Genomic DNA, 26811 nt, shown 5'->3' with positions numbered 1-26811 from the left:
AAACTACTACGAAGGCCTATACGCTGTACAACAAAAGAAGTGGAACCCCTGAGAGAAAGAGGCAAAAATAAGAGCAGTGCTACAGAAAGCAAACTTACCTAAGATAGATGCTCAAGCAACCGCAAAAATGGAGGAGCCTATAACTGAGGAGGAGGTTAGCCTAGCCCTAAAAAACTCAGCTAAGGGGAAAAGCCCAGGTCCAGATGGCTTTACGACTTTTTATTTGCAAAAGTTTGGTACCATTTTGATACCTAGACTCTGCCACTACTTTAATGGGTTGGGGGCTGAATATGAGATGAGTCGGGAGGCATTGGAAGCAACAATTACTGTTCTAAAAAAAGAGGGAAAAGACAATACACTCTGCTCAGGCTTCCGGCCCATCTCATTATTAAATGCAGATACAAAATTGTATGCTAAGATTTTGGCCGAATGCATGAAGGGGCTAATGACAACTATAGTGCATCCTGACCAGATGGGCTTTATACCTGGCAGAGAGGGTAAGGACAATGTGGTCAGGGCTCTCCTTCTCCTTCGGCAAATTAAAGACAGTGGGTCCCCCGGTCTACTCCTGTCAGTGGACGCTGAAAAAGCGTTTGACAGGGTAGACTGGGGGCTCATGATTCAAACGTTAGAAAATATAGGCATAGGCCCGAGGATGGTGAGGCGGATTAAAACTCTGTACCACCACCCATGCGCCAGGATTAAAATCAATGGGTCCTTATCCACTCCCCTAGAGATGAGGAATGGGACCAGGCAGGGGTGCCCCCTGTCCCCTCTCCTCTTCGTTCTTTCGCTGGAACCCCTTCTGGCAATGATACGTAACAATTCCGAGATTTTGGGAGCCAAAGTTGGAGAAGAAGAGCACAAATTGTCCGCCTTCGCGGACGATATCCTATTCTTTATAAGTAGCCCCAGAAACACACTCCCGATTCTAATGGCAAATATTATACAGTATGGTGAGGTCTCAAATTTTAAAATGAACGTATCAAAGACGGAGATTCTGAATGTCAATATTTCTAAGGCGGAAAAACGATACCTTCAAACGGCATTACATTTTTCCTGGAAAAAAGAAATAAATTATCTCGGCATAAAACTTGTAAACTCTCTAAAGAAAATGTATAGAGTCAACTATATCCCCCCTGTTAAACAAAATTAAACAAGAAATTAAAACTATTTATTATCGGCCAATTTCATGGTTCGGTAGGATAAATGTCGTAAAAATGGTCTTAATTCCAAAAATAATTTATAAATTTCAAATGGTCCCAGTAGCATTGCCACAGACGTATATTAAACTCCCTTCTGATGAACTACATCTGGAAAAACAAAAAACAGAGGATTTCTGCTCAAGTATTAAAACAGAATAAGAAAATGGGTGGACTGGCGGTCCCAGGCATCAGTAAATATTACGTTGCAACGGTTCTCGCACGGGTAATAGAGTGGGCCAAAGAAAATCCAGACAAAAGATGGATTAATATTGAATGCACACTTGCAAGGACACAATTGGGGCGAATAATTTGGAATCCACCACAACATAGAACTTTAGACACTTTTGCACATGAAATAACATTTAATGCACTGCGGGTCTGGGATAGATTACACAAACAATTGAAATCAAAATTTAACCACATCCATACCAGCCCATTGTAAAATGACGTCCACAAAGGACCTCTAACGATCCGGGTGGACGTCATATGACGTCCTGGGCTTTGTGGGGGGATATCTGAATGATGCCTGCAGCTAGAGGCATCATTCAGATATCCTTCTCTTCTGCCGGCGATTCTGCACAACGTAAGAACGATCATAGCGGCGGTTCCGCCGCTAGATCGTTCTTACAGGCGGCGGGAGGGGACATCCCCCCCTCCCGCCGCCATCCGGTGCTTCTCCGGGCTCTCCCGTGTCATCGGGGGCCCGGAGAACGAATCGTCCGGCGCTGGCAGGAAGCATAGAGATGACTGGTGACCAGATGGTCACCAGTCATCTCTATGACCGTCGGAGGACCCGGGCGCAATGTGATGACGTCACGCCCGGGTCCCCGTAAGTAAACAAAGCCGCAATTGCGGCTGCTAAGCAACACTGATCATGAGATCGGTGAATTTTTTTTCACCGATTTCATGCTTTCCAGCCTGGAGGAGAGATGTGGGGTCTTATTGACCCCGCATCTCTCCATAAAAAGTACCAGTCACACACATTCCTATTACAAGGGATGTTTACATTCCTTGTAATAGGAATAAAAGTGATAATAAAAAAAATACAATTAAAAAAAGTGTAAAAAAATAAATAAATATGTAAAAAAAAAAAAAATGTAACGCCCGTCCCCAGTAGCTCGCGCGCAGAAGCGAATGCACACGCAAGTCCCGCCGACATATGTAAACGCCGTTTAAACCACATATGTGAGGTATCGCCGCGTGCGTTAGAGTGCCAGCAACAATTCTAGCACTAGATCTCCTCTGAAAATCTAAACTGGTAACCTGTAAAAAATTTCAAAGCGTTGCCTATGGAGATTTTTAAGTACCGAATTTTGCTGCCATTCCATGAGTGTGCGCAATTTTAAAGCGTGACATGTTAGGTATCTATTTACTCGGTGTAACATCATCTTTCATATTTTACAAAAAAATTGGGCTAACTTTACTGTTTTGTTATTTTTTTAATTCATGAAACAATTTTTTTCCAAAAAAAGGCGTTTGAAAAATGATTGCGCAAATACCGTGCAAGATAAAATGTTTCAATGACCGTCGTTTTATTCCCTAGGGTGCCTGCTAAAAAACATATATAATGTTTGGGGGTTCTGCGTAATTTTCTAGCAAAAAAAATTATGATTTGTACATGTAGGAGAGAAGTGCCAGAATAGGCCTGGTATGGATGTGTGTGTGTATAAAAGCCCTGTATGGAAGCGGTTAATTCCCCACTAATGGACCTTAAAGACAATGAATATTTTGCACCCGGGACTGAAGGGGTGGGAGGGAATTGGATTAAAAATAGAATTCAGGTTAGGGATATAATACAAAAGGGTAAGATATTGACACATCACGAGATTAAAGCAAAGATAGAATCCATGAGGCTGGATGAATGGCGATATATGCAGTTGGCGCTTTTTATTAAGCGCCTACCGCTACCTCTTCAACCATGTGAGGAATATACACCCATTGAAAAACTCTGCATTACCGATAGCTCAAAAGGCAACATCTCCAAAATTTACAGGTTTCTGTTTAAAAGGGAAGAGTTAGAGATCCCAAAATACATCCTAAAATGGGAAAGAGAATTGGAAGCACCCAGAGAAAAAACGTCAGTAACAAGAATAATAAAAATGATCCATACCTCTGCAATAGACGTAAGGACTGCCGAGATGAATTTTAAATGCTTAACGGGGTGGTACAATACCCCAGACAAAATCAGCAAATATAGAGAAGGGCAGTCAGCAGACTGTTGGAGAGGGTGTACAGTAAGGGGGACAATGGCTCACCTATGGTGGGACTGCCCGGTAATTAAAAACTATTGGAATTTTTTTTGCCACTGATTAAGGTAATAACCAAGAAATAGATAATAGAAGACTCATGGGTAGTTCTGTTCCATGGGGGGGAAGAGAGTATAAAAGCATATAAAAGATCACTGACTCCCCATCTACTTAACGCAGCCAAACGTCTGATACCAAAAAAGTGGAGGGAAGCAGAAAGCCCACAAGTGTGGGAGTGGATGGAGTCTGTGGAGGATACTTACAGGAGGGAGGAGTGGAAGGATGGGGCGGACGAGGAAAACGTTGACCACAGGGGCAAATGGGTAAATTGGATCGAGTTAAAAAAAAATAGGGGGTATATGGAGAACCTGAGGGAGATATAGAAAGTTCAAGTAGCATCTGGGATAAATTAGTAAAGTGGAGTCACAAGATGGTGGGGTGGGGGGGGGCTAGGAGGTGGGGAGGGGGGGAATGTTGGGCTTAATTTATGTATTCCCTTATTCTCTTGTTTGGTTGTAAAATTGTATTTATTCTTTATAAAAATAGATAATATATACTTAAAAAAAAAAAAAAAGAATAGCATGAAAAACCTATAAAAAGGAATCATATACCCACAGATGATGCTAAAACTTATTCGGAGACGATGGGGGACCATCTTCCATGAGAAAGTCACCAAGAAAGTTATTGACTGAGCGGAAGAAAGAAAAAAAAAGAACGTGTGCAGGGACAGCTGGCTGGTTGGTGAGTGACATGGGTGTCAGGCATGACTGTCCGACCCCATGATGTAGACATCACGAGGGGCACATGCATGACTAACATCCTCCTGTCTTTTCCCTTCCAGGTGACTCTGCATATGCACTTGGGCCCCATCTCCTGACTCCATTCTGGAATCCCCAAACCAGAAGAGAGAGAAAATACAATGCTGCACACATACGTGCTTGTGCAGTGGTGAAACGCACATTTGGCATCCTGAAGTCCTGTTTCCGATGCCTGGATAAGTCCGGGGGGACCCTGTTGTATTCCCCAAACTTTGTGTGTCAGATCATCGGTGCATGTTGCGTGCTGCACAACTACGCCATGGGAAAGGGCCTGGAGATTGACATATGTGATGACCTTACCCCCGAACCCCAAATTCCCCCCCTGCCCGAGGCTACCCTGTCTGCTGAGGGAAGAGCAGTCAGGAGATGCCTCGTGGAAGGCATCTTTGCACGTTAAACACACACATTCATCATGGCACAAGGAGAATGCACGCATGCACACCACTGTGGTCCCTAGATCACACACCACATCCACCTCACATTGGATTAACCCAAGTCCACCATGCAGGACTTGGGAGCAGCAACGCCGCGCCAAGGCCCCAATGGTGTCGCTGTCCATTCATACCACATTCACATGGTCATGGGGATAACATCTCCCCGACGACCCAGGGTGACACCCCTTTGCTGGCAGGAGTGTCACCTCCACATTCACACACCAGTCACACTGTAGCCTGCACTACTGACCGTGTGCATACACTACTAAACTAAATAAGCTCATATCCTGAGCATAATAAAAAACATAAATAAGCTCATATCCTGAGCATAATAAAAAACATAAATAAGCTCATATCCTGAGCATAATAAAAAACATAAATAAGCTCATATCCTGAGCATAAAAGTAAAAAAAAATAGGCACTCATTTGCCCTGTCGTGGGCTACGTCTGGTGCCAAGGCTCCTGGTCCTCAGTTGCCTGGGGGGAGCCTCAGGTGGGGGGGTGGGGCATCTTGAGGAGGATCATCCCCTGGTCTCTCCCTGGCTGGCTGCCTGCCCTCCAATGCCAGGGCAATACGGTTGAGGACGGCATTGGTCTCCACCTGCATCCGCAGCTGGCAGGTGGTGGTGGTGGGCTGGTGGCGCCTTGTCTGCCTCCCCTCCACCTGTACGGCCGCTGCCAGGCTCCTCCCCTCCACCTGCATGGCAGCTGTATTTGCCTGGACAGCCACTGCTAGGCTCCTGACCTCTGTGACAAGGCCTGATGTGGTGGCCTGCAGCTCCCCCAGGCAGGTCACAATAGCTGTGCAGTTGGCACTCACATCCTGCATGCTGTCAGTGATGGAGGTAGTCTGATCAGCCTGCTATGTGAGGGCCTGCTGGACAGCCAAGGTGCAGGCAGCCTGGGTCTGGGCCAAGGAGGCCAGGCTCTCTGCCACGCGGTGCAGGTCACCCACTAAGGCACCCATATGGCGGGTCTGCCGGGCCTGGTCCCTCGCCAGATTCTCCTCCAAGGCAGCAGGATCACCCCTGGTTTTGCGGGTAGCCTTCCTGGGGGCAGGAGAGGCTTGGGGCCGGCTGTATGGGGAGGCCCTTGAGGAGCTACCCCTGATTGGGGAGGAGGCCCTTGAGGGGCTATCCCTGATGGGGGAGGAGGCCCTTGAGGGGATATCCCTGATGGGGGAGGAGGCCCTTGAGGGGCTATCCCTGATGGGGGAGGAGGTTTGGGAGGGTGAAGGGAGGGTGGGATCCTCCATGAGGTACACAACGTCATCCAGAGTACCGTGCTCCTCCTCCACTTCCTCTAGAGGAGAGGTGTGGGCACACTCCTCTGGGGATGGCGTGGGTCTCCCAGCAGCCGACGACGGCCCAGCTCCCTCCAGCACATCTGTGGATGACACAAAACATTCATATGTTGGTGGACCCACACACTTGTCACATGTTCCCTTGCACCCCCACACATGCTACACACCGGATAGGAGATAAAACACACTTACCTGTCCTCAAGGCCTGATCAACTGAATCATAGCCCTCCAGGCCCTCCACCTGCTCCCTCTCCAGGCACCTGGCAATGACCTGCTCTTCAGGAGTGAGGGTGATATTAGTGGCTGGTCGGCCTCCTGTGCCCCTGGCGTGCCTCCTCATCTTGCCCACCTTCTCTCGGACCAAACGACGCAGGTCATACATTTTTTTTGAGATGTCACTTGAGGTCCTAACCTTCACGCCAAGGGCATTCACCTGCGTTGTGATCTCCTGCAGGATCTCCTCCTTCTGTATCTTGCTGGTTGTGCCACTCTGTGCCCCATGGAGGCACGCATTGTACTTGGAGATGGCATCGATGATAATTGCCTTCTCCTCAGGGCTATAATTTTTCTTTCTCCTCTCCTTCCCAGTCACTGGTGCAGACATGACTCCAAAGACAAAAGTAATAACACCTAAAACTGCTGGTGTACTTTTGCGCTCGATGGGCGCATGTCTGGGCGTATTTATGCACTGGCGTAGTTGTGAGAATGCGCAGAGGGGTGCAGGCCAGACGTCCACGTCACAGAGCATGCGCCGGTTCACATACGCCCGACGTAAACCACTGTGACACGCTCGGACCATCATTTGCATGGGGTGACGCCGACTTACACTTACGCTGGCCTACGCCTTCGAAAATACGTTACACTGGCGTATCTTGGTGAGTAATGGCTTTCTGAATACACTGCATGCCTCTCCGCGCTGCTCCGGTGTAGTGTAAAAAAGATACGCTATGCCGGCATAAATATGCGCCAATGTATCTGAATCCCGGCCAGGGTCTGCAGTAAGGATGAGCCGAACACCCCCTGTTCGGTTCGCATCAGAACTTGCGAACACACCAAATGTTCGTGTAAACTTTAGAACCCCGTTAAAGTCTATGGGACTCGAACATATGAAATCTAAAGTGTTAATTTTAAAGGCTAATATGCAAGTTATTGTCCTAAAAAGTGTTTGGGGACCTGGGTCCTGTCCCAGGAAACATGTATCAATGCAAAAAAAAGTTTTAAAAACGGCCGTTTTTTCAGGAGCAGTGAATTTAATAATGCTAAAAGTGAAACAATAAAAGTGTAATATTACTTTAAATTTCGCACCTGGGGGGGTGTAAAGTCAGCATGTGAAAAAGCGCATGTTTCCCATACATAGAACTGTCCCTGCACAAAGTGTCATTTCTGAAAGAAAAAAAGGCATTTAAAACCGGCTTTGCGGCTATAATGAATTGTCGGCTCTGGCAATTACAGAGATGATTCATTCATAAAAAATAAAAATAAAAAAGCTGGGGGTCCCCCCAAATTCCATTAACAGGCCCTTCAGGTCTGATATGGATATTAAGGGGAACCCCGCCGTCAATTAAAAAAAAAAATGACGTGGGGTTCCCCCCAAATATCCATACCAGACCCTTCAGGTCTGGTGTGGATTTTAAATGGAACTCCACTCCAAATAAAAAAAATGGCGTGGAGTTCCCCCAAAAATCCACACCAGACCCTTATCCGAGCACGTTAACCTGGCCGGCCGCAGAAAAGAGGGGGGGACAGAGTGCGGCCCCCCCTCTCCTGAACCACACCAGGCTACATGCTCTCAACATGGGGAGGATGTCCCCATGTTGATGGGGACAAGGGCCTCATCCCCACAACCCTTGCCCGGTGGTTGTGGGGGTCTGCGGGCGGGGGGCTTATCAGAATCTGGAAGACCCCTTTAACAAAGGGGACCACAGATCCTGCCCCCCCCCCTATGTGAATTGGTAATGGGGTACACTGTACCTCTACCATTTCACGAAGGAAGTGTAAATAGTTTAAAAAAAACACACAGACACCGTAGAAAAAAATCCTTTATTAATAAAAAAAAATAAAATCCAGCGATGTAAATCCACTCTCGGCCCGGGCCCCTGCTTCAAAGTTGTCTTCTATCCAGCGACGGATGATCTCTCCAGCGACGGGTGATCAGCGGTCCGGTCCAGCGATGAGAAGATCCATCCGTCCAGAGCGCAGCAGGCAGCTCCTCTCTCCGCTGGACACAGCCCAGCGGAATGACGCGCTGGAGCTGTGACATTTCTTATATAGGGGAAGCGGCCACCCGTCACGTGACCCCGCCCCCTCTGACGCACCCTCGTACGTCACTGGGAAAGCCCGGTCTTTCCCGGTCTTTCCCAGTGACGTACGATGAGGCCCTTGTCACATGTTGAGGGCATGTGGCCTGGTGCGGTTCAGGAGAGGGGGGCCACACTCTGTCCCCCCCTCTTTTCTGCGGCCGGCCAGGTTAACGTGCTCGGATAAGGGTCTGGTGTGGATTTTTGGGGGAACTCCACACCATTTTTTTTTTAAATTTGGGGTGGAGTTCCCCTTAAAATCCACACCAGACCTGAAGGGTCTGGTATGGATATTTGGGGGGAACCCCACGTCATTTTTTTTTTAAATTGACGGCGGGGTTCCCCTTAATATCCATATCAGACCTGAAGGGCCTGTTAATGGAATTTTTTATGAATGAATCATCTCTGAATTGCCAGAGCCGACAATTCATTAGAGCCGCAAAGCCGATTTTAAATGCCTTTTTTTCTTTCAGAAATGACACTTTGTGCAGGGACAGTTCTATGTACGGGAAACATGCGCTTTTTCACATGCTGACTTTACACCCCCCTAGGTACGAAATTTTAAGTAATATTACACTTTTATTGTTTCACTTTTAGCATTATTAAATTCACTGCTCCTGAAAAAACGGCCGTTTTTAAAACTTTTTTTTGCATTGATACATGTTTCCTGGGACAGGACCCAGGTCCCCAAACACTTTTTAGGACAATATATTGCATATTAGCCTTTAAAATTAACACTTTAGATTTCTCCCATAGACTTTAACAGGGTGTTCCGCGGCTTTTCGAATTTGCCACGAACACCTCTAATTGTTCGTTGTTCGCCGAACAGGCAATGTTCGAGTCGAACATGAGTTCGACTCGAACTCGAAGCTCATCCCTAGTCTGCAGGTGAATCATCATTACACAACAATAGGGCAGAGCTGGGCAGCATTAGTAGCATCACTACACACTGTGTATAAAGGCCTAGATTGTGATAAGATTAAAATTAAATTCATCGAGAAGTATCAGGAATTCTGCAACCTGTGGAAATAAAAAACAATCTATACCACAATAGTGTTGCACGAAGGGCAACAATTGTACAATTTGCCATATATATGAAAACCTGAATCCCAGAGGTAAATTATTACATGATTAACAGTAAAATAAATAATCTGAGGAATGCATATAAGAAGCAATATAAAGAGGTCCGCGCTTCATAGAAATCAGGAGCAGCAGCAGACCAAGTACATGTGCCCAAGCTGTGGTACTACAAACACCTGCGTTTTCTGGACGATCAAATTGAAGCGAGGGAATCACTTTTGAGTCTTCACTCCACCCTTCCCTCCACCGTTCCCTCCAGCGTTCCTTCCACCGTTCCCCCCCACCCCTGCAGAGGGTGATGAGGAGCAAGCTGAGCTAGAAGAGTCAGATCTCCACATCTTCAGCCAGGTATAGTAGTTTACAACATATTTCTTGGCCTCAAATTATTGTTGGGAACTAGATGTCTTTTAAACCCAAATGAAAGAATTTAAAAAAAAGAACAGTCGTGGCCAGAAATGATTGTGACAGGGATGCAAACTGCTGGGGTCAGAATGAGAGTCTGTTCTATTTCTTTAATAACATTCTAATTGCAACAGTCTTGAGGTTAAAAATGTGTGTGATTGATGAAGCAAAAACTAAAACCACGTCCCTTTTTTATATACAGGAAGAGCTCAGCCAGGAGGATGAGGCTCCAGAATGTGGCAGCCAGGAGAAGGAAGGGGTGAGCGGCAGACAGGAGGAGGCTGGGCCAAGTGGCAGTCAGCAGGTGCCCAGGCCAAGTGGCAGCACACAGTCCCAGGTGCCTCCCCTCCACATGAGAGCCAAGAGACCCAGGCGGATGACACAGTTGGAGGAGGACTCTCTGAAAGTAATCAGGGACACAGCTGCCATCATGAGGGCCCCCCTTAACCCTGTAGAGGCCTACAGTTGTTACATGGCCGATAAACTGCAGAAAATTGAGGAGGGACAATGTGCCCTCACAGAGGATCGGTTTGCTATTGTCCTTCCCAGGGCAATGAGGGGCCAGCTGACAGAGGCCACACATCTCTGTGACCTGGCCCATCCTTCTCCTCCTCCTGCCACATTCTCACCACCAGAGCCACAGCCTGCAAGGTGGCATGGAGGGAGCCGTGGAAGGAAGGATACAAGGAAGAACAGAAAGTAATTCCCTGGCTTCAAGCTGCTCTGCCAGAAAACGCAGTTTGTTGTTTGAGTACCACAGCTTGGGGACATGTGTGACATCTGCTGTTGCTCTTGCTCCTGATTTATGTGATTTGGGGACCAGATTGTGATCCCAATTAGAGGGACTCCTCAGATTATTTATTTATTTTATTGTTAATCCAATTCATGTTGTCTGCCTTTGGGGACCAAAGTCTGCATATATTCGGCAGATTTTACAATTGTTGCCCTTCCTCTTTATTTATTTTTACCAGAATAAATGGAGATGTTATTTAAGTTAAATACTTGTCTATGTGTTTTTCTGGTGAATAGCCATAAAACATTTCATAAATACAATGTGTAATTAATTAACAAAGGACACCAACCTCCTTGAGGGAAAAAAATAAAATAAAAAAAATGATAATGTTGTTGTGATAACTTGATAAAAAAAGAGATCTGGAGTAAAGAAAAATATTATGGAGATCTGGCCTTAAAAAAAAAAAAAAAACATTATTCATGAGATCACAAGCTAAAATGTAAGGAAATTGGTATGTGAGAACTCTGTAAACAACTTCTTTATTCTAGCATTAGAACGAAGAAAACAATGTGCTGCATTAAACAATGCATTAATTTGCAAAATGTCGAATGTGCTATCTCCATTACGAACTCTAGTGTTACCCAATCGAGCGCTCCCGTCTCCTAATTCAGTCTAAGCATGCGTTGATTTTTAACCGATGGACTTACCCACAGTCGATCGTTTTTTATTTTTTTAATCGTTTTTTTAACCATAGGAAAAATTTAAAACAGGTTCTATTTTTTTTCACCGATGGGAAAAAAATGATGAGGCCCACACACGATCGGTTCGTCCCATATGAAAACCGCCCATCGGTCCATTTTCATCAGACAAACCGATCGTATGTACAGGGCATAAGAGTATCAGTAAGTGAACAAGAAAATGAAAATCAATGTATGCAACTCACCTTGGTGAGTGGCAGAGAAAACGCCAACTTTTTTTGGCCACTTACCAAAGTAAGCTGATTGATTTTCATTTTCCCATTCACCTACCAATAGCTATGCTTCACTTTTGTTTTTTAGCATACATTGTCTTCTGAGTAAGTGTGGTTGGCTGCCGAAAGAGGAAACTATATATACAAAAATGTTATGCTGGATTGCCAAGCACTCCCTTACTAGTGTAGAGTTATGGACTTTGGATTTTTAATTTTAGAGGTCCTGCACTTTAGAAAATGTTTTTTGGGGTATTTTTTGTTGGTGGGAGGTGGGGGAGTGTTGTTCTTCACAACCTGTAGGTCTATAAAATTAATGTGAAAAATAATATCAATGGTCTGGTCTGAGGTGCATATTGGCAGGGCACATAAAGAGACAATATACAGCTCTTAATTGTGTATGTCACTTTAAATGTGCACAGGGAAACAGTATTAATGTATGAATCACCTTGAAAACATCTTAGAAATAATCACTAGATACTAGTATAAAAACACATAATTGCATTTTCTACATACAGCACTTGTTTTGGAGCCCACAACAATGGTTGTTCAAAAAATACCTGCAGAGTATGACACCCGAAGTGCTGCCGAAATCGCTCCCACTCAGTTAACAGGTTTGTTTTTTCTTGCCATTTCAAGCTACACCATTTGGTTGATCTATTGATTACAAAAATAGAAAATTCATTATATGTATTCCTCTGCATAGAAACCAATGAGTGCAAGATGATCAGGAATCTATGTGGGCATGGAGAGTGCATATCTACTCCTACAGGATTCTACTGCAGCTGTCACCCTGGGTACTATTCTGATCCTGAGAAGAAAGTTTGTATAGGTAAGCCACACATTTTTTTTGCTAACTTGAATATCTGTACTTATGCCCACTGATTGCTACTTAGAACAGAAATTGCCAATTCCTTGACAGAATTGACACATACAGAGACCAGTATGGCAGAGATCTTTGTTTCTGCAATTCAGCTATTTAAAGGGTAACTCCACTTTCGTGGGGGGGGGGGAGGATAGCAAATGAAGAAAAAATAATATAGCATGTACAATTGTGACACAAGTAGGGTTGAGCGAACCCGAACTGTAAAGTTCGGGTTCGGTACGGACTTTGGGTTTTTCCCGAACCCGGACCAGAACCTGAATAATTGGAAAAAGTCTGGGTTCGGAGTTCGGGTATGTTTTGGCGCGCTGCACGGCAGCCAATCGCCATTCGTGTTACTACTGTGACTGGGAACTGATCACAGCCATGCCTACTTATGGCATGGCTGTGATTGGCCAGTGCAGCATGTGACCCATCATGTGACCAGTCTCTATATTAGATAGAGGCACACAGCACAGATCGTCACTCTGCTTCACTCATGATAGGGAAAGGCTGCTGGAATCTGCTGCTTAGGGAAAGTCTTAGGTGTATCTGGCTCGTTGTCACTGTATTTCACTTATGTGAGGGAAAGGCTGCTAAATCTGCTCAGGGAAAGTGTTAGGTCTATGCTGGTATGCTGCTCCAGAAATATCAAGAAGCACACTTTATTTCTTTGATATCTGCATCATCTTATGGCATCTGGCTCGTTGTCACTGCTTCACTTATGTGAGGGAAAGGCTGCTGAATCTGCTTATGGACAGTTTTAGGTGTATGCTGCTATGCTGCTCCAGAAATATCAAGAGGCACACTTTATTTCTTTGATATCTGCATCATCTTATGGCATCTGGCTCGTTGTCACTGCTTCACTTATGTGAGGGAAAGGCTGCTGAATCTGCTTAGGGACAGTTTTAGTGGTATGTTGCTCCAGAAATATCAACAAGCACTCTATTCCTGTGACATCTGCTGTGCTTCATATAGTTTAGGACTTTTGTTCAGCTATAGGGGCACCTGCCACACCACCTGTGCACCTGTGATATACTGTGTTTCTGTCAAGTACATAGTCAGGGAGAATTTCCTGAAATATTTTTCCTATAGGAGAAGTCAGCACTCTATAGGTGACTGAGTATTTTAACAGCACTACACCTGCCACACCACCTGTGCACCTGTGATATACTGTGTTTCTGTCAAGTACATAGTCAGGGAGAGTTTCCTGAAATATTTTTCCTATAGGGGCAGTCAGCAATCTATAGGTGACTCTGTATATTTCAACAGCACTGCACCTGTCCCCTGTGATATACTGTCTGTGCAGTACATTGTTTAGTGCTGGCTTCCTGCTTATTGCTATAGGTAGAGAAATATATAGGTGAATCTCTGCCTATTTCACCAGCTTACACTATTTTTGTATTTAAAATTTCTCAAAATTAGGGCAAGACCCTAAATTTGAGAAATATATAGGTGAATCTCTGCCCATTTCACCAGCACTCCACCTGTCCCCTGTGATATACTGTCTGTGCAGTATATTGTTTAGTGCTGGCTTCCTGCTTATTGCTATAGGTAGAGAAATATATAGGTGAATCTCTGCCTATTTCACCAGCTTACACTATTTTTGTATTTAAAATTTCTCAAAATTAGGGCAAGACCGTAAAATTTGAGAAATATGAGGAAAACGTCAAATGAGGGACGTGGCCGCGGTCGTGGTGCTGCTCTCCTGTTACAGGGAGAGGACGTGGTCGATCTGTGCCAGCTACAAGCACAAGTGAAACACCTTTCTCAGGTGCGAGTATCCGACAGAGCCTGCAGCGGTATTTGGTCGGGCCTAATCCAGCTCTATGAATGTTGAGGCCAGGAGCAGAACAGGCGGTAGTAGATTGGGTTGCTGACAGTGCCTCCAGTTCCTTCACATTGTTTTCCAACCAGTCTTGTGCTGAAAGCTCAGAGTTGGCGCCTGCAGCCGATGTCCACCATCAGTCTTTCACCTGACCCCCTTGCAAATCAGCCAAGCAGTCTGAGCCCCAAAGCATGCAGCAGTCTCTTCTTCTTTTTGATGAGTCTGTTAGCATGTGTTCCCAGGGCCATCCACCTAGCCCAGCCCCAGAAGGGGAAGAGATTGAGTGCACCGATGCCCAACCACTTATATTTCAGGATGAGTTCAATGGGGGGACCATCACAGCACGTCTTGCATGATGATGATGAAACACTGGTGCTTTTGCAATTGTGCAGACCGACAAGGAGGGCAGTGGTGAAGACTGGGTGGAAGATGATGTGGAGGACGATGAGGTCCTCGACCCGACATGGAATCAACCTCATGCAGGTGACCCATGTAGTTCGGAGGAAGAGGCGGTGGTCGCACAGAGCCACCAGCACAGCAGAAGAGGGAGCAGGGTGCCAAAGCAGAGCGTCCGTCCCCTAGACAGTACGCCTGCTACTGCCCAACGCAGCAAGGGACCGAGCACACCAAAGCCAGGTCCAAGGAGTTCCCTAGCGTGGCAGTTCTTCACACAATGTGCTGATGACAAGACATGCGTGGTTTGCACGTTGTGCAATCAGAGCCTGAAGCGAGGCATAAACGTTCTCAACCTGAGCACAACCTGCATGACCAGGCATCTAAGTGCAAAGCACGAGCTGCAGTGGAGTAGACGCCTCAAAAACCAAGAAAGGTCTCTGGCTCCTCCTGCTTCCTCTTCTGCATCAGTCTCGGGCCTCTCTGCCTCTTCATCCACCTCCGTAGTGACAGTGCCACCTGCCACCCCTCAATTAGAGGACTGGCAAGCAACACTACCACCTGGGTCACCAAACATCTCCACAATGTCCCATGGAAGCATTCAGCTCTCCATCTCCCAAACACTGGAGCGTAAGAGGAAGTACCCCTCTACCCACCCGCGATCCCTGGCCCTGAATGCCAGCATTTCAAAATTACTGGCCTTTGAAATGCTGTCATTCCGTCTGGTGGAGACGCAGAGTTTTAAAAGCCTGATGGCATTGGCTGTCCCACAGTACGTCGTGCCCAGCCGCCACTACTTTTCCAGGCGAGCCATCCCTTCCCTGCACAACCAAGTGGGGGACAAAATCAGGTGTGCACTGCGCAACGCCATCTGTGCCAAGGTCCACCTAACTATGGATACGTGGACCAGTAAGCACGGTCAGGGACGTTATATCTCCCTAACAGCGCACTGGGTAAATGCAGTGGCGGCTGGGCCTGAGGCAGATAGCAGTTTGGCGCATGTCCTTCCACCACCGAGGATTGCAGGGCGCTTCAGTTTGCCTCCTGTTCCTAACTCCTTCTACTCCGCTTCCTCATCCTCAACCACCTCCTCATCCAGTCAGCGTAACAAATTCACCACCAACTTCAGCACAGCCATGGGTAAACGCCAGCAGGCAGTTTTAAAACTTTCCTGTTTGGGGGAAAAACCACACACCGCGCAGGAGTTGTGGAGGGACATGGAACAACAGACCGATGAGTGGTTGGCGTCAGTGAGCCTCAAGCCGGGCCTGGTGGTGGTGCGATAACTGGCGAAATCTCGTAGCAGCTCTGGGCCTAGCCGGTTTGACGCACATTCCTTGCCTGGCGCATGTGCTGAATTTGGTGGTACAGAGTTTCCTGAGAACTTACCCCAATATGCCACAGCTGCTGCAGAAAGTGCGGGCCGCACGTTCGGCATTCTCACCCTGCTGCTGCTCGCCTGGCAGCGCTGCAGCATAACTTCGGCCTTCCCGCTCACTGCCTCATATGTGATGTGCCCACAAGGTGGAACTCCACCTTGCACATGCTGGCCAGACTGTGCGAGCAGCAGCAGGCGATAGTGGAGTTCCAGCTGCAGCACGCACGCGTGAGTCGCTCTGCGGAACAGAACCACTTTACCACCAATAACTGGGCCTCCATGCGGGACCTGTGTGCCTTGTTGCGCTGTTTTGAGTACTCCACCAACATGGCCAGTGCCAATGACGCCGCTCTCAGCGTGACTATCCCACTTCTATGCCTCCTTGAAAAAACGCTACGGGCGATGATGGAAGAGGATGTGGCACAGGAGGAAGAGGAGGAGGAATCAGGATTATTTGCAAGGCTTTCAGGGCAGTCATTCACAAGTGGCTCAGAGGGTGGGTTCGTGCACCAACAAAGACCAGGTACACAATTGTCTAGCAAGGGCACAGTTCTGGAGGATGATGCGGTGGAGGATGAGGAGGAGGAAGACATGGAGGAGGAGGAGGAACCATGTTCACAGCAGGATGGCATCCAGACCAGCTCATGGCCATTACTGGTGCGTGGCTGGGGGGATACAGAGGACACAGATGATACACCTCCCACAGAGGACAGCGTTGCCTCTGGGCAGCCTGGCACACATGAGCAATTACATGCTGCAGTGTCTCCACAACGACCGGAGTGTTTCGCACATTATGACAGGTGCTGATTTCTGGGTGGCCACGCTGCTGGATCCCCGTTACAAGGACAATGTACCGTCCTTAATCCCCTCACTGGAGCGTGAACGCAAGATGCGCGAGTACAAGCGCACGCTGTTAGACGCGCTGCTGGTGCAATTCCCACCTGGCAGCGGGGCCACAGTGGAAGCAGAAGGCGAAGGCAGAGGAGGAGGAAGAGGTCGCCAACGCAGCAGGGGCACCGCCAGCACCTCAGAAGGCATGGTTAGCATGGCCGAAATGTGGAAAAGCTTTGTCAGCACGCCACAACAAACCGCACCACCAGCTGATATGGAACGTTTTAGCAGGAGGCAGCATTTCAGCAACATGGTGGAGCAGTATGTGAGCACACCCCTACACGTACTGAATGACGGCTATGCCCCCTTAAACTTCTGCGTCTCCAAATTGGGCACATGGCCTGAGCTTGCCCTTTACGCCTTGGAGGTGCTGGCCTGCCCTGCGGCCAGTGTATTGTCTGAACGTTTATTTAGCACGGCAGGGGGCGTTATCACAGACAAGCGCAGCCGCCTGTCCAGATCCAATGTGGACAAGCTCACGTTCATTAAAATGAACCAGGCATGGATCCCAGAGGAGTTGTCCGTACCTTGTGCAGAATAGACATCGGGCCAGCCTTACCCAGCCATTGTTTTTTTCTGAGCTTTCTAGGGTTGCCATCTCATCCCTTTCAAAGCAAAAACATATTAATTACACAGGTTCTCTGGCTGATTAAGGTGCTGCTAATTAAACTCACTTGGTGCCTTATCGACATCAAATTAGCCCCAGAACCTGTGTAACTCTGTGTTCAGGTTTAAAGGGATGAGGTAGCAACCCTAGATCTGTCTCACTATTTTGGGGTTTACCCTAATTTAAAAAATAAATCAATTAAAAACCAAAACCTGCTCCTCCTCCTCCTCCTCCTCCTCCTCCACCGCCGCTTCCACCTTCAGTCACATTCTTAGGCTTGCGCACTGCAACTGCTTTCTTTAAGTCCCACCAGAGGTTCTCAATCGTATTTAAGTCTGGTGACTGCGAAGGCCACTCCAAAATGTTCCAGCCTTTAATCTGCAACCATGCTCTAGTGGACTTGGAGGTATGCTTGGGATCATTGTCCTGTTGAAAGGTCCAACGTCTCCCAAGCCTCAGGTTTGTGACGGACTGCATCACATTGTCATCCAATATCTCCTGGTACTGAAGAGAATTCATGGTACCTTGCACACGCTGAAGCTTCCCTGTACCTGCAGAAGCAAAACAGCCCCAAAGCATGATTGACCCCCCCCGCCATGCTTCACAGTAGGCAAGGTGTTCTTTTCATCATAGGCCTTGTTCTTCCTCCTCCAAACATAGCGTTGATCCATGGGCCCAAACAGTTCTAATTTTGTTTCATCAGTCCACAGAACACAATCCCAAAACTTGTGTGGTTTGCCCACATGACTTTTGGCATACTGCAGTCGACTCTTCTTATTCTTTGGAGACAGCAAGGGGGTGCACCTGGGAGTTCTGGCATGGAGGCCTTCATTACGCAGTGTGCGCCGTATTGTCTGAGCAGAAACTTCAGTACCCACATCTTTTCTCAGTTCCTCAGCAGTCACACGGGGACTTTTCTCCACTCTACGCTTCAGGTAGCGCACAGCAGTCAAAGTCAGCATCTTCTTTCTGCCACGACCAGGTAGTGTTTCAACAGTGCCCTTTGCCTTGAATTTTGCATTTACTACAGTATTACAAAACCAATTGATGTCATATTAGTTGCATATGGTTCTTTATGAAGTCCTTGTAGGATTTCATTCTGAATACAATTACAAATGTACACTGAATTCCCTAAAACCCTTTACAGCATTGGGGGGTTGAATAATTTTGAACAAAACTGTATGGACCTCGTCCTCCAGGGTCAAAATCATTATATTTTTTATCTTTATTTTTTTATGTTATTTTAAGTTATTTCCCTATCCACATTTATTTCCAGAGTACTTGCCATGCTCTTCCCGACATTTTGCTGCCATTTGCAACCCTCCAGCCCTTTCCCTTAGTTTTTTAGAGACAAAAGTCAAAAGTCCGGGTCCCCATTGACTTCAATGGGGTTCGGGTTCGGGTCAAAGTCCGGGTTCGGGTTCGGTCCCGAAACCGAACTTTTTTTTTCAAAGTCCGGGTTCGGGTCCGAACCCGAACATCCAGGTGTCCGCTCAACTCTAGACACAAGTGATGTTGTAATTGAACGTTGTTAAAAATTACCTTACCTTTTCAATATGCAACCATTGTAATTTTCTATAAATGCAAAGCAATATGGCTACATGGAATTGTTCTGACCACTCCCCAGAAACATAATTTACTGCTTGTGTGATTGGCTCACCAATTTTACCAGAAGTCTGCCTAAGATACAAATCAGGTTTCAGGCATCCCCTGCAACAAAAATGTCATTTCTGGTGAGGTATTTCCAATAGGGAAAAGGTTACTGCTAAGGGCAGTGACAAGGCAGACTTTTAAGGCAAGACAGGAACATAGGATTTAGAAAAATATAAACTTTTAATTACAGCCTGGCTATCCCCCGGGACATATGACATCCTAGCATCCAAGAGGCCCTTAACCCCTTGGTTTGTCCTATAACGGACACTGCAGTGTGGCTGCCTTTTTTAGATATAGTTTCCACCTTGGCCTCGCCCCCTGCCCTTTCTGGTCCCGGCTTTGTTTGTGGTTCTGGCTACCTGCTAAATCTCTTGTTGACGGTTTATACGTGATTTTGATGTCATTTAGAGGAACTCCTCTCTGATTGGCTGTACTAAGTTCTTCTATAAGCTGCATATTGATGGTACGCCTGCGATCTTAAACGTCTCTGGTGCATTGGATGGCTAACTATCATTCCGAGTAATGAAATATGTACCGTAATTTGCCGGCATATAAGACGACTGGTCGTATAAGACGACCCCCTAATTTTCCTGCCAAAATGTTGGTTTTGGGATATATATTTGCCGTATAAGACTACCCCTTTCCTACTAGTCATGCCTCACCTCACGGTGCCACCATTACATGCCAGACTGTGCCACTACATGCCAGACTGTGCCCCACTACATGCCAGACTGTTCCCCATTACATGCCAGACTGTGCCCCATTACATGCCAGACTGTGCCCCATTACATGCCAGACTGTGCCCCATTACATGCCAGACTCGCTGTGCCCTTACCTTATCCTAAGACAATGACATGCAGAATCGCAGCCGTACATTTTTTCAAAAGCCGCGCCTCCTACGTCTTCTGTTCCGTGATAGGCAGACACACTCAGCTTCCCAGGAGGCACTGTGTTCAGTGTTCGCCTATCACGGAGGCCCTCTCGTCCGAGGACGAGAGGGCCTCCGTGATAGGCGGACACTAAACACAGGACGAGAGGGCCTCCGTGATAGGTGAACACTGAACACAGTGCCTCCTGGGAAGCTGAGTGTTCCGCCTATCACAGAACAGAAGACGTAGGAGGCGCGGCTTTTGAAAAAACGTATGGCCGCGATTCTGCATGTCTTAGGATAAGGTAAGGTTAGGTTACCGGCGTAAAAGACGACCTCCGACTTTTAAGAAGATTTTAAGGGGTTAGAAAGTCGTCTTATACGCCGGAAAATACGGTAATATCCCACTGTCAAATTCTCCTAACCTCGTCCTGAGGAAGCCAAAAGGCGAAAAGGAATTTTTGCATTTGAACATATATCCTATATGGTTTTTATGTATTCTCTTTATGTATCTTACTGTATTTTTGTAATTAAAAGTTTATATTTTTCTAAATCCTATGTTCCTGTCTTGCCTTAAAAGTCCGCCTTGTCACTGCCCTTAGCAGTAACCTTTTCCCTATTCAATATTTCGGATGTTGGCAAATTTGAGTGCTTTTTTGTTCCCCTTCCCTAATTTTTGAAGTATTTCCAATAGGGTCTAATGAAAGGTGTCTAAAGGGATGCAGGCCCAGCAGCTTTCCTCATTAGTGCCCTGCAGCTGCCACAGCTGACTGATAATAAAACCACTCCCATTAGACCCACTTAGTTCCAGAGGCACAAACACACATGGATTTCTTCAAAATAACAAAAGGTAGGAATCTGCAATAAAGTTTGTTATAATCCTTGCAATGTACATAGATCACCCAGGGGGGAATGTTTTTTTCTCAACAAAAGTGGAGTTACGCTTTAAGGTTTAATAACAAACACTGTTTTTTGTGGAAATACAGGTTTTGCATACACAATCACAGGCTAAACCTATTGTAAGCACATAACTCCAATATGATAGTTCTCAGACTGCTGGGAATACATATTTTGCATTTGAGGAGTTCTTATACTTTTTGCTACAATCCAAGAAAGAAGTTCTAAAACTGCTTGACTGTGTAGTGGGAGCGCTGCCACCATTCCTAAAGAAATCTAGCCAAGTGATACAGTTCAACAATCAGACACATTTGTTCTCATAGTCCAACTTGAGGAGGTTTTCTCTGCAAGGCCCATACTTGCACATAATCAATACACCTCTATAAGCTGTCAGGTTCTACCTGACATTATGAATGGGGTTTCATGTTTGCGGCCAACCAGATTTCATGCAAACTTTTGGTGTTTGCTGTTTGGTGAATTGAATAGGGTGTTTACCTTCCCACTAGAGTGAACCTCTAGTTGTAGCTGAAAGTCATTAATTTAGAGACAGTGCTACTACTGCCAATAAATTACAATTTCCTTGTGTCTTTGGTTGCTAGGACACAAGCAGCCATCTGCATGTTGCTTTGCAGGCCAGCCTTTACCCTTTTACATACCTGTTCCTGACTTACATGACTTGGTGGCTCTGTGGTAGGGATAAGCCCGATCATTCGACAAAGATCGAATATTATGGACCATTCGCTCCAAGTTTGTGCGGTGCGTTACGGCCCATAATGCACTGCATCATCGCAGTGCATTGCTGGCTGATTGGCCAAGCATGCACTATGACCCGCATGCTTTGGCCAATCACAGCGCTGTCAGCAAAGAGAGCCACAATTGTCCTTTTGGCCAATTATGGCTCAGGGGGTTAAGTCCACGACCCACACTATAAAAGGCCGCCTGCACGTCGGCCCTGTGTAGTGTGTTGCTGGCGTTGAGAGAGAGTCATTTTATTTAGTTTGAGCAGGCAGGTGATTCAGTTAGCTTCAGTGTATTGTAGTGTGTGTGTGTGTGTGTGTGTATATATATATATATATATACACACACACACACACACACACACACACACAGTTTAGCTTGATCTCACTGCAGACCGTTCCTGGTGTACTGTTTCTAATATACTTCAGGCAGGCAGGCGATACAGTTAGCTGCAGTGTATTGTAGTATATATACATCCCAGCTTTGTGTATATAATAAATATATATATACACGCGCGCACACACACTCTGTATCCAGTTTAGCTAGATCTCACTGCAGACTATTCCTGGTGTACTGTTTCTATACTTCAGGCAGGCAGGCAGTCGATTCAGCTAGCTGCAGTGCATTTTATAATATATACAGGCTTGTGTGTGCGTGCGTGCGTATATGTGTGTGTGTGTGTGTGTGTATATATATATATATATATATATATATATTTTTTTTTTTTTATAATAATAATAAATTATTATTATTATTCAGGATTTATATAACGCCAAGAGTTTGCATTCTATTCCAGCCAAGCCTTTAACTGACTGCAGTCCAATCCTGGTGTACTATTTTTAGTAAACTTCAGGCATTGTTTTCCTAATATAATTGTACTGTATGTCTGGAAGGCCACCAAGGAGAGGCAGATGCTCATGGGCCACTAAAAAAGGGCAAGCAGGCTCTGTGTCTACAGCCAACAATGCTGGTCGTGGACACGGTGCATCCTCGGCACGTGGCCGCGGGGCACGCTTGGCCTTTTTTTCAGCAGCTGGCCGTGTTGATTCACAACATGCAGAAGAGTTGGTAGAGTGGATCACCAAGCCATCCTCATCCTCTGCCACCCAGGCTCAGAGTACTTTGTCTGCCAATGCAGCTGTCAAAGCGGCCTCTTCCATCGGCTCAATGTCATCATCAGTCACTCCTTCCCTAGCCCCACCATCATGCCCTGAGGAGTCCCCGAACTGTTCGACCACAGTGTAGGGTGCATGCTGCAGGAGAATGAGCAGCGTTTTGAAGGCTCTGATGATGGTACCCAGGTTGAGAATGAAGGCAGTAACATGAGCCCAGAGAGAGGGGGTTCCCAAGGAGGACAAAAAACTGTCAGTCATGTTCCCCAGCTGCAGCATACTGCCAGGTTTGCTCCAGTGGCAAGGAGGGAGGGGATGATAAGGTCACTGACTCTACGTGGGTGCCTGATAGAAGAGAGGAGGATGAGGAGAAGACACATCTCCAACGAGGCACAATGCCCTCGAGGGCCCAGCTTAAGGGCCAGCCAACAGACTGCATCACACTGCAGAGCTCCGCATGTGCAGGGCGCTGCTGACTGCGTTTTTTCAAAAATTCTTTGGTGTGGGCCTTTGAGACGTGTGCAGCATATCGCACTGTTGCTGTTTGCAACATATGTCTGAAGCGTATCAAGCGTGGCCAAAACAGTAGCCGCCACATGCTTGACCAGAAATATGTCGACCTCCCATGCAGTCCTACCCTAGTTGCTAAACCGTTGGAAGAAATTTTGTCCCAGCCATCCACATGTTCAGTGGCTGAATGCTAGTTTGGCTAAATTGCTGGCACTCCAACTGCTGCCTTTTCAGCTGGTAGACTCTGCCTCCTTTTGAGAATTTGTGGAATGTGTGCTACCTTAGTGGCAGGATCCCAAACGCCATTTTTTTTCCTCAGAAGGCAATTGCAGATCTCTACCAACATGTGGAAGGCAATGTCTTGGCCTCATTGGACAGGGCGGTCAGCGGTAAGGTGCATATTACCGCTGACTCATGGTCCAGCAGGCATAGACAGGGACGTGTTACCAAGTAATATTATATTTAAGATTTAATATCTCACATATACGATATATGGTTTAAAAAGGGTTCTGTGACCAAAGTGAAAGCTTTAACATAACACATATTTTATTAAAGAAAAAGATATTAGTCTATCTAACATACTGCATACATTTACAGTTTTAAAGTAAGGGAAATAAAAGTTAGTTTCAAATACAAGATAAGTACATCACACTAAAAGTATTAAGAAAACAAACTATGACAAAGTATATGATAAGTGCAAGGGAGAAGATAGATTCTGATAAGTTACCTTGCTACAGACATCCCGGGCCCGGGAAGATCTCATCATCTCTCTCCATTATTGATGAGACCCCCCTGAATTTATAATCCAGATGTCACTTCTGATTGGCTAACGTTAGCTTTTCCAAATATGGGCAACTTCCTTCTATCTTTAGCTATGCATAGGTTTGAAGTTTAAACTAATTACCTCTAGCTTGTTAATTTCCGGTCTATTCATGGAAGAGTACAGTTTTTTCCAGGTGACTCCATATTGTCTACCTTCCCACTGGGATTTCTTCCTGGCTTGCTTTGTATCTCAAAAGATGTAGTAGATTGGTCGTCTCCGGCCACCTTCTCACAAAGCAATCATGCATATCAAACACGGAGAGTGCTAATTAGATATATTCAAGCCCTAACTGTCAGCCTATTTAAATTATCAGAAATTCTCCCCCACGACATATCTACTCTTATCGTAATATATATTTATATCTATGTACAATTATGGCGATTAGACATTAACGATTCACCCAAGGCAACAGATGACCCCTTGTGGCCAGTTGAGACAGATGAAACTAGGCCACACTTTAAGTGAGTAATTGTTTATGTCTAATCTCCATTAGAATGTTAAGTTTCTCCCTCTTCCATTTTTAGAAGTCGGCCAAGATATATCTCCATGCCCGTCATGAAAATCAATACCCCACCTTGCAATATGAGAAGACCTTTTTTTCCCATTTCCATCCAGGTCCTAGTGGTGACTAAGCTAAAATCCCCATCATGTAAACGTTCATTCAACCTTTCCTCTGTTTTCACCATATCATTACTAATTTGATCCTTCCTTGCAATCAGATTGTGGAGGTTTACTGACAAAGTATACATTTTTACATCAACATGGGGTATATATGTGCTAGGATCTGGGACATCAGGGGTACTCTCAATGATATAGTCTTCTGTTAAATACTGGTATGGGGGTTTCTATAGTTTGCCCAATAGTAGTGTACTCATGTGGAATGAAGCAAAAATTTGGATAGGGTATTGGACACGACTGACCCCCATAGAGAAATGTCTGGTGATTGGTAACGACACAGTACAGTCCATCCATGTGGTAGGTGACCCTTGTGCTTGGTGTTCTCCATTTTGACAACTTCACTGGGCAGTTAGCCTCCATTTCACTTGGAATGGTTTCTTGAGGTGGTTGGCGTGGACTTTCCAGTTGGGGGTCCCTTGCTACGTTGGCTGTGGGATCTGGGTCCTTGTTTAGACCACAGACTGGAGTGTCAATTTCAAACACATCACAACGGCATGAGTATCTATTGTCTTTGACAGTGCAGCAGGCAGTATGCAGTGCTTTTCATCGCCCTTGAACTTGAATGAGCATTTCGGGGAGGTGCAGCCTTTCCTTGTACACGTCATTCTCGAGGTGTCCGAGGGAGTGTATGGACGCCATTGTGTTAAAGTAGTCCTCTTGTGGATGGAACACAGGCAGCGACATTATGAAGGATATGTAAATTAGGTCACGGTAGGTGCACAGTGACTGGCTTTTCTTGCAAGCAAATGGCCCTCTATTTGGGTGTGGTGTCACTATCCCTATACTTCGAATTGTGGAAACTGGCAAAGGTTTGCACTTGTCTCCAAAATGTACATTCATTCCACCACTAGTATTAGTGTGAGTACAATACCATTGTGTAAGATCTGTGTCTTTTAAGATAAAATTTCCCTACGCAGTGCATAATACCTCTTGGCCCATACCATCCTCTCTAGCTTTATGTTATAAACCGTAAAAAAACAAAATAACAAAAACCTTTCCTCCCTTGCAAGCCCCTCAACACCCTGCAGCACTGAGAGAGAAGATCACCACTCAAGGTAGGTCTATTGTAGGGTCGTTTCAAAAATATAGGACTCCAAAGTGTAGTAGTATATGTTGTAATATATGGATGTGTATGTGCATGTTATATATATATATATATATATATATATATATATATATATATATATATATTATATGAGTCTAACATATACAGGCCGGATTTCAAACCTGTGATTCAAAGAGACAGGAAGAGTCTTAAAACATTACTCAATCAGTTTAATTAAATTAAATGATAAGTCTAGTTTACACATCAGGCCTGAAAGAGGTTTGTCTATTGTCAAAAAAGGCAGAAACATGATGGAGCCATTTTTACATATCAAACCACTATTCAGATCTCATGCAATCTAATTACTTATTAGAGGGGGGCTTATTAGTATGCAAGGATGCATACTAATTAGTGACTTTGGCTGAAGTCACATCCTGTCTTTTAAGAGTGGCAGGTAAATATGTCCTGCTGTCTTTCAATTTAGAGACAACCAATCAAATTGGTCAGCTATTCAAAAGAAACAATATATAATGTTGGGAATTTCTGGTTACCAGTTAGAGAAGAAACCCCCATGTATTCTCTGCATGAACATGTGAAGGCACAGATCTAGAAGGGATCAGAACATGTATTCTCTAAGATGAGACTTTGACACTACATTACCTTGTTGGATTCTTGTATCGTCTGTGGACTTTGTATGTTATTGGAAGATCCATTAAATGCGTTCTCTGGAGAACCTGGGGTGAGTTGTTGCGGAACAACCTAATTTACTCTCTGACTTCAGTACATTGGATCTTATGGTTCTGTGTTGGGCACACACATATACCTGATCACTACATTGGTGCCGTTCAAGTGACCAGAAGCACATTTTCAGGACTTAGTAACAGAAGCCGGTGATGATAGCAATCCTGTGAGTTGGACAGAAGTCTGATGGAGACCCAAGAGCTGTGCGTACTCTCAATGATACTGTTAAATACTGGTCTGGTTGTGACATAAGAGAGTCTGATATACAAGACTAAAAAAGTTTGGAACCCCAGAATTATTCT

General features: G+C 45.6%; 1 protein-coding gene across 1 annotated transcript in view; it reads left to right on the top strand.

The window, feature by feature from the left end:
- Nucleotides 1–26811, top strand: part of LOC120916886 (latent-transforming growth factor beta-binding protein 3-like) — a 2124401-nt gene that overhangs the window by 1245041 nt on the left and 852549 nt on the right. The window contains 2 exon segments of the mRNA XM_040327823.1: nucleotides 12004–12099; nucleotides 12192–12317. Of these exon segments, the coding sequence (XP_040183757.1) occupies nucleotides 12004–12099; nucleotides 12192–12317 (222 nt within the window).

Source organism: Rana temporaria, chromosome 11, assembly GCF_905171775.1.
Source record: "Rana temporaria chromosome 11, aRanTem1.1, whole genome shotgun sequence".
Classification (NCBI taxonomy): domain Eukaryota; kingdom Metazoa; phylum Chordata; class Amphibia; order Anura; family Ranidae; genus Rana; species Rana temporaria.
This window is presented reverse-complemented; position numbering and strand designations above follow the sequence as displayed.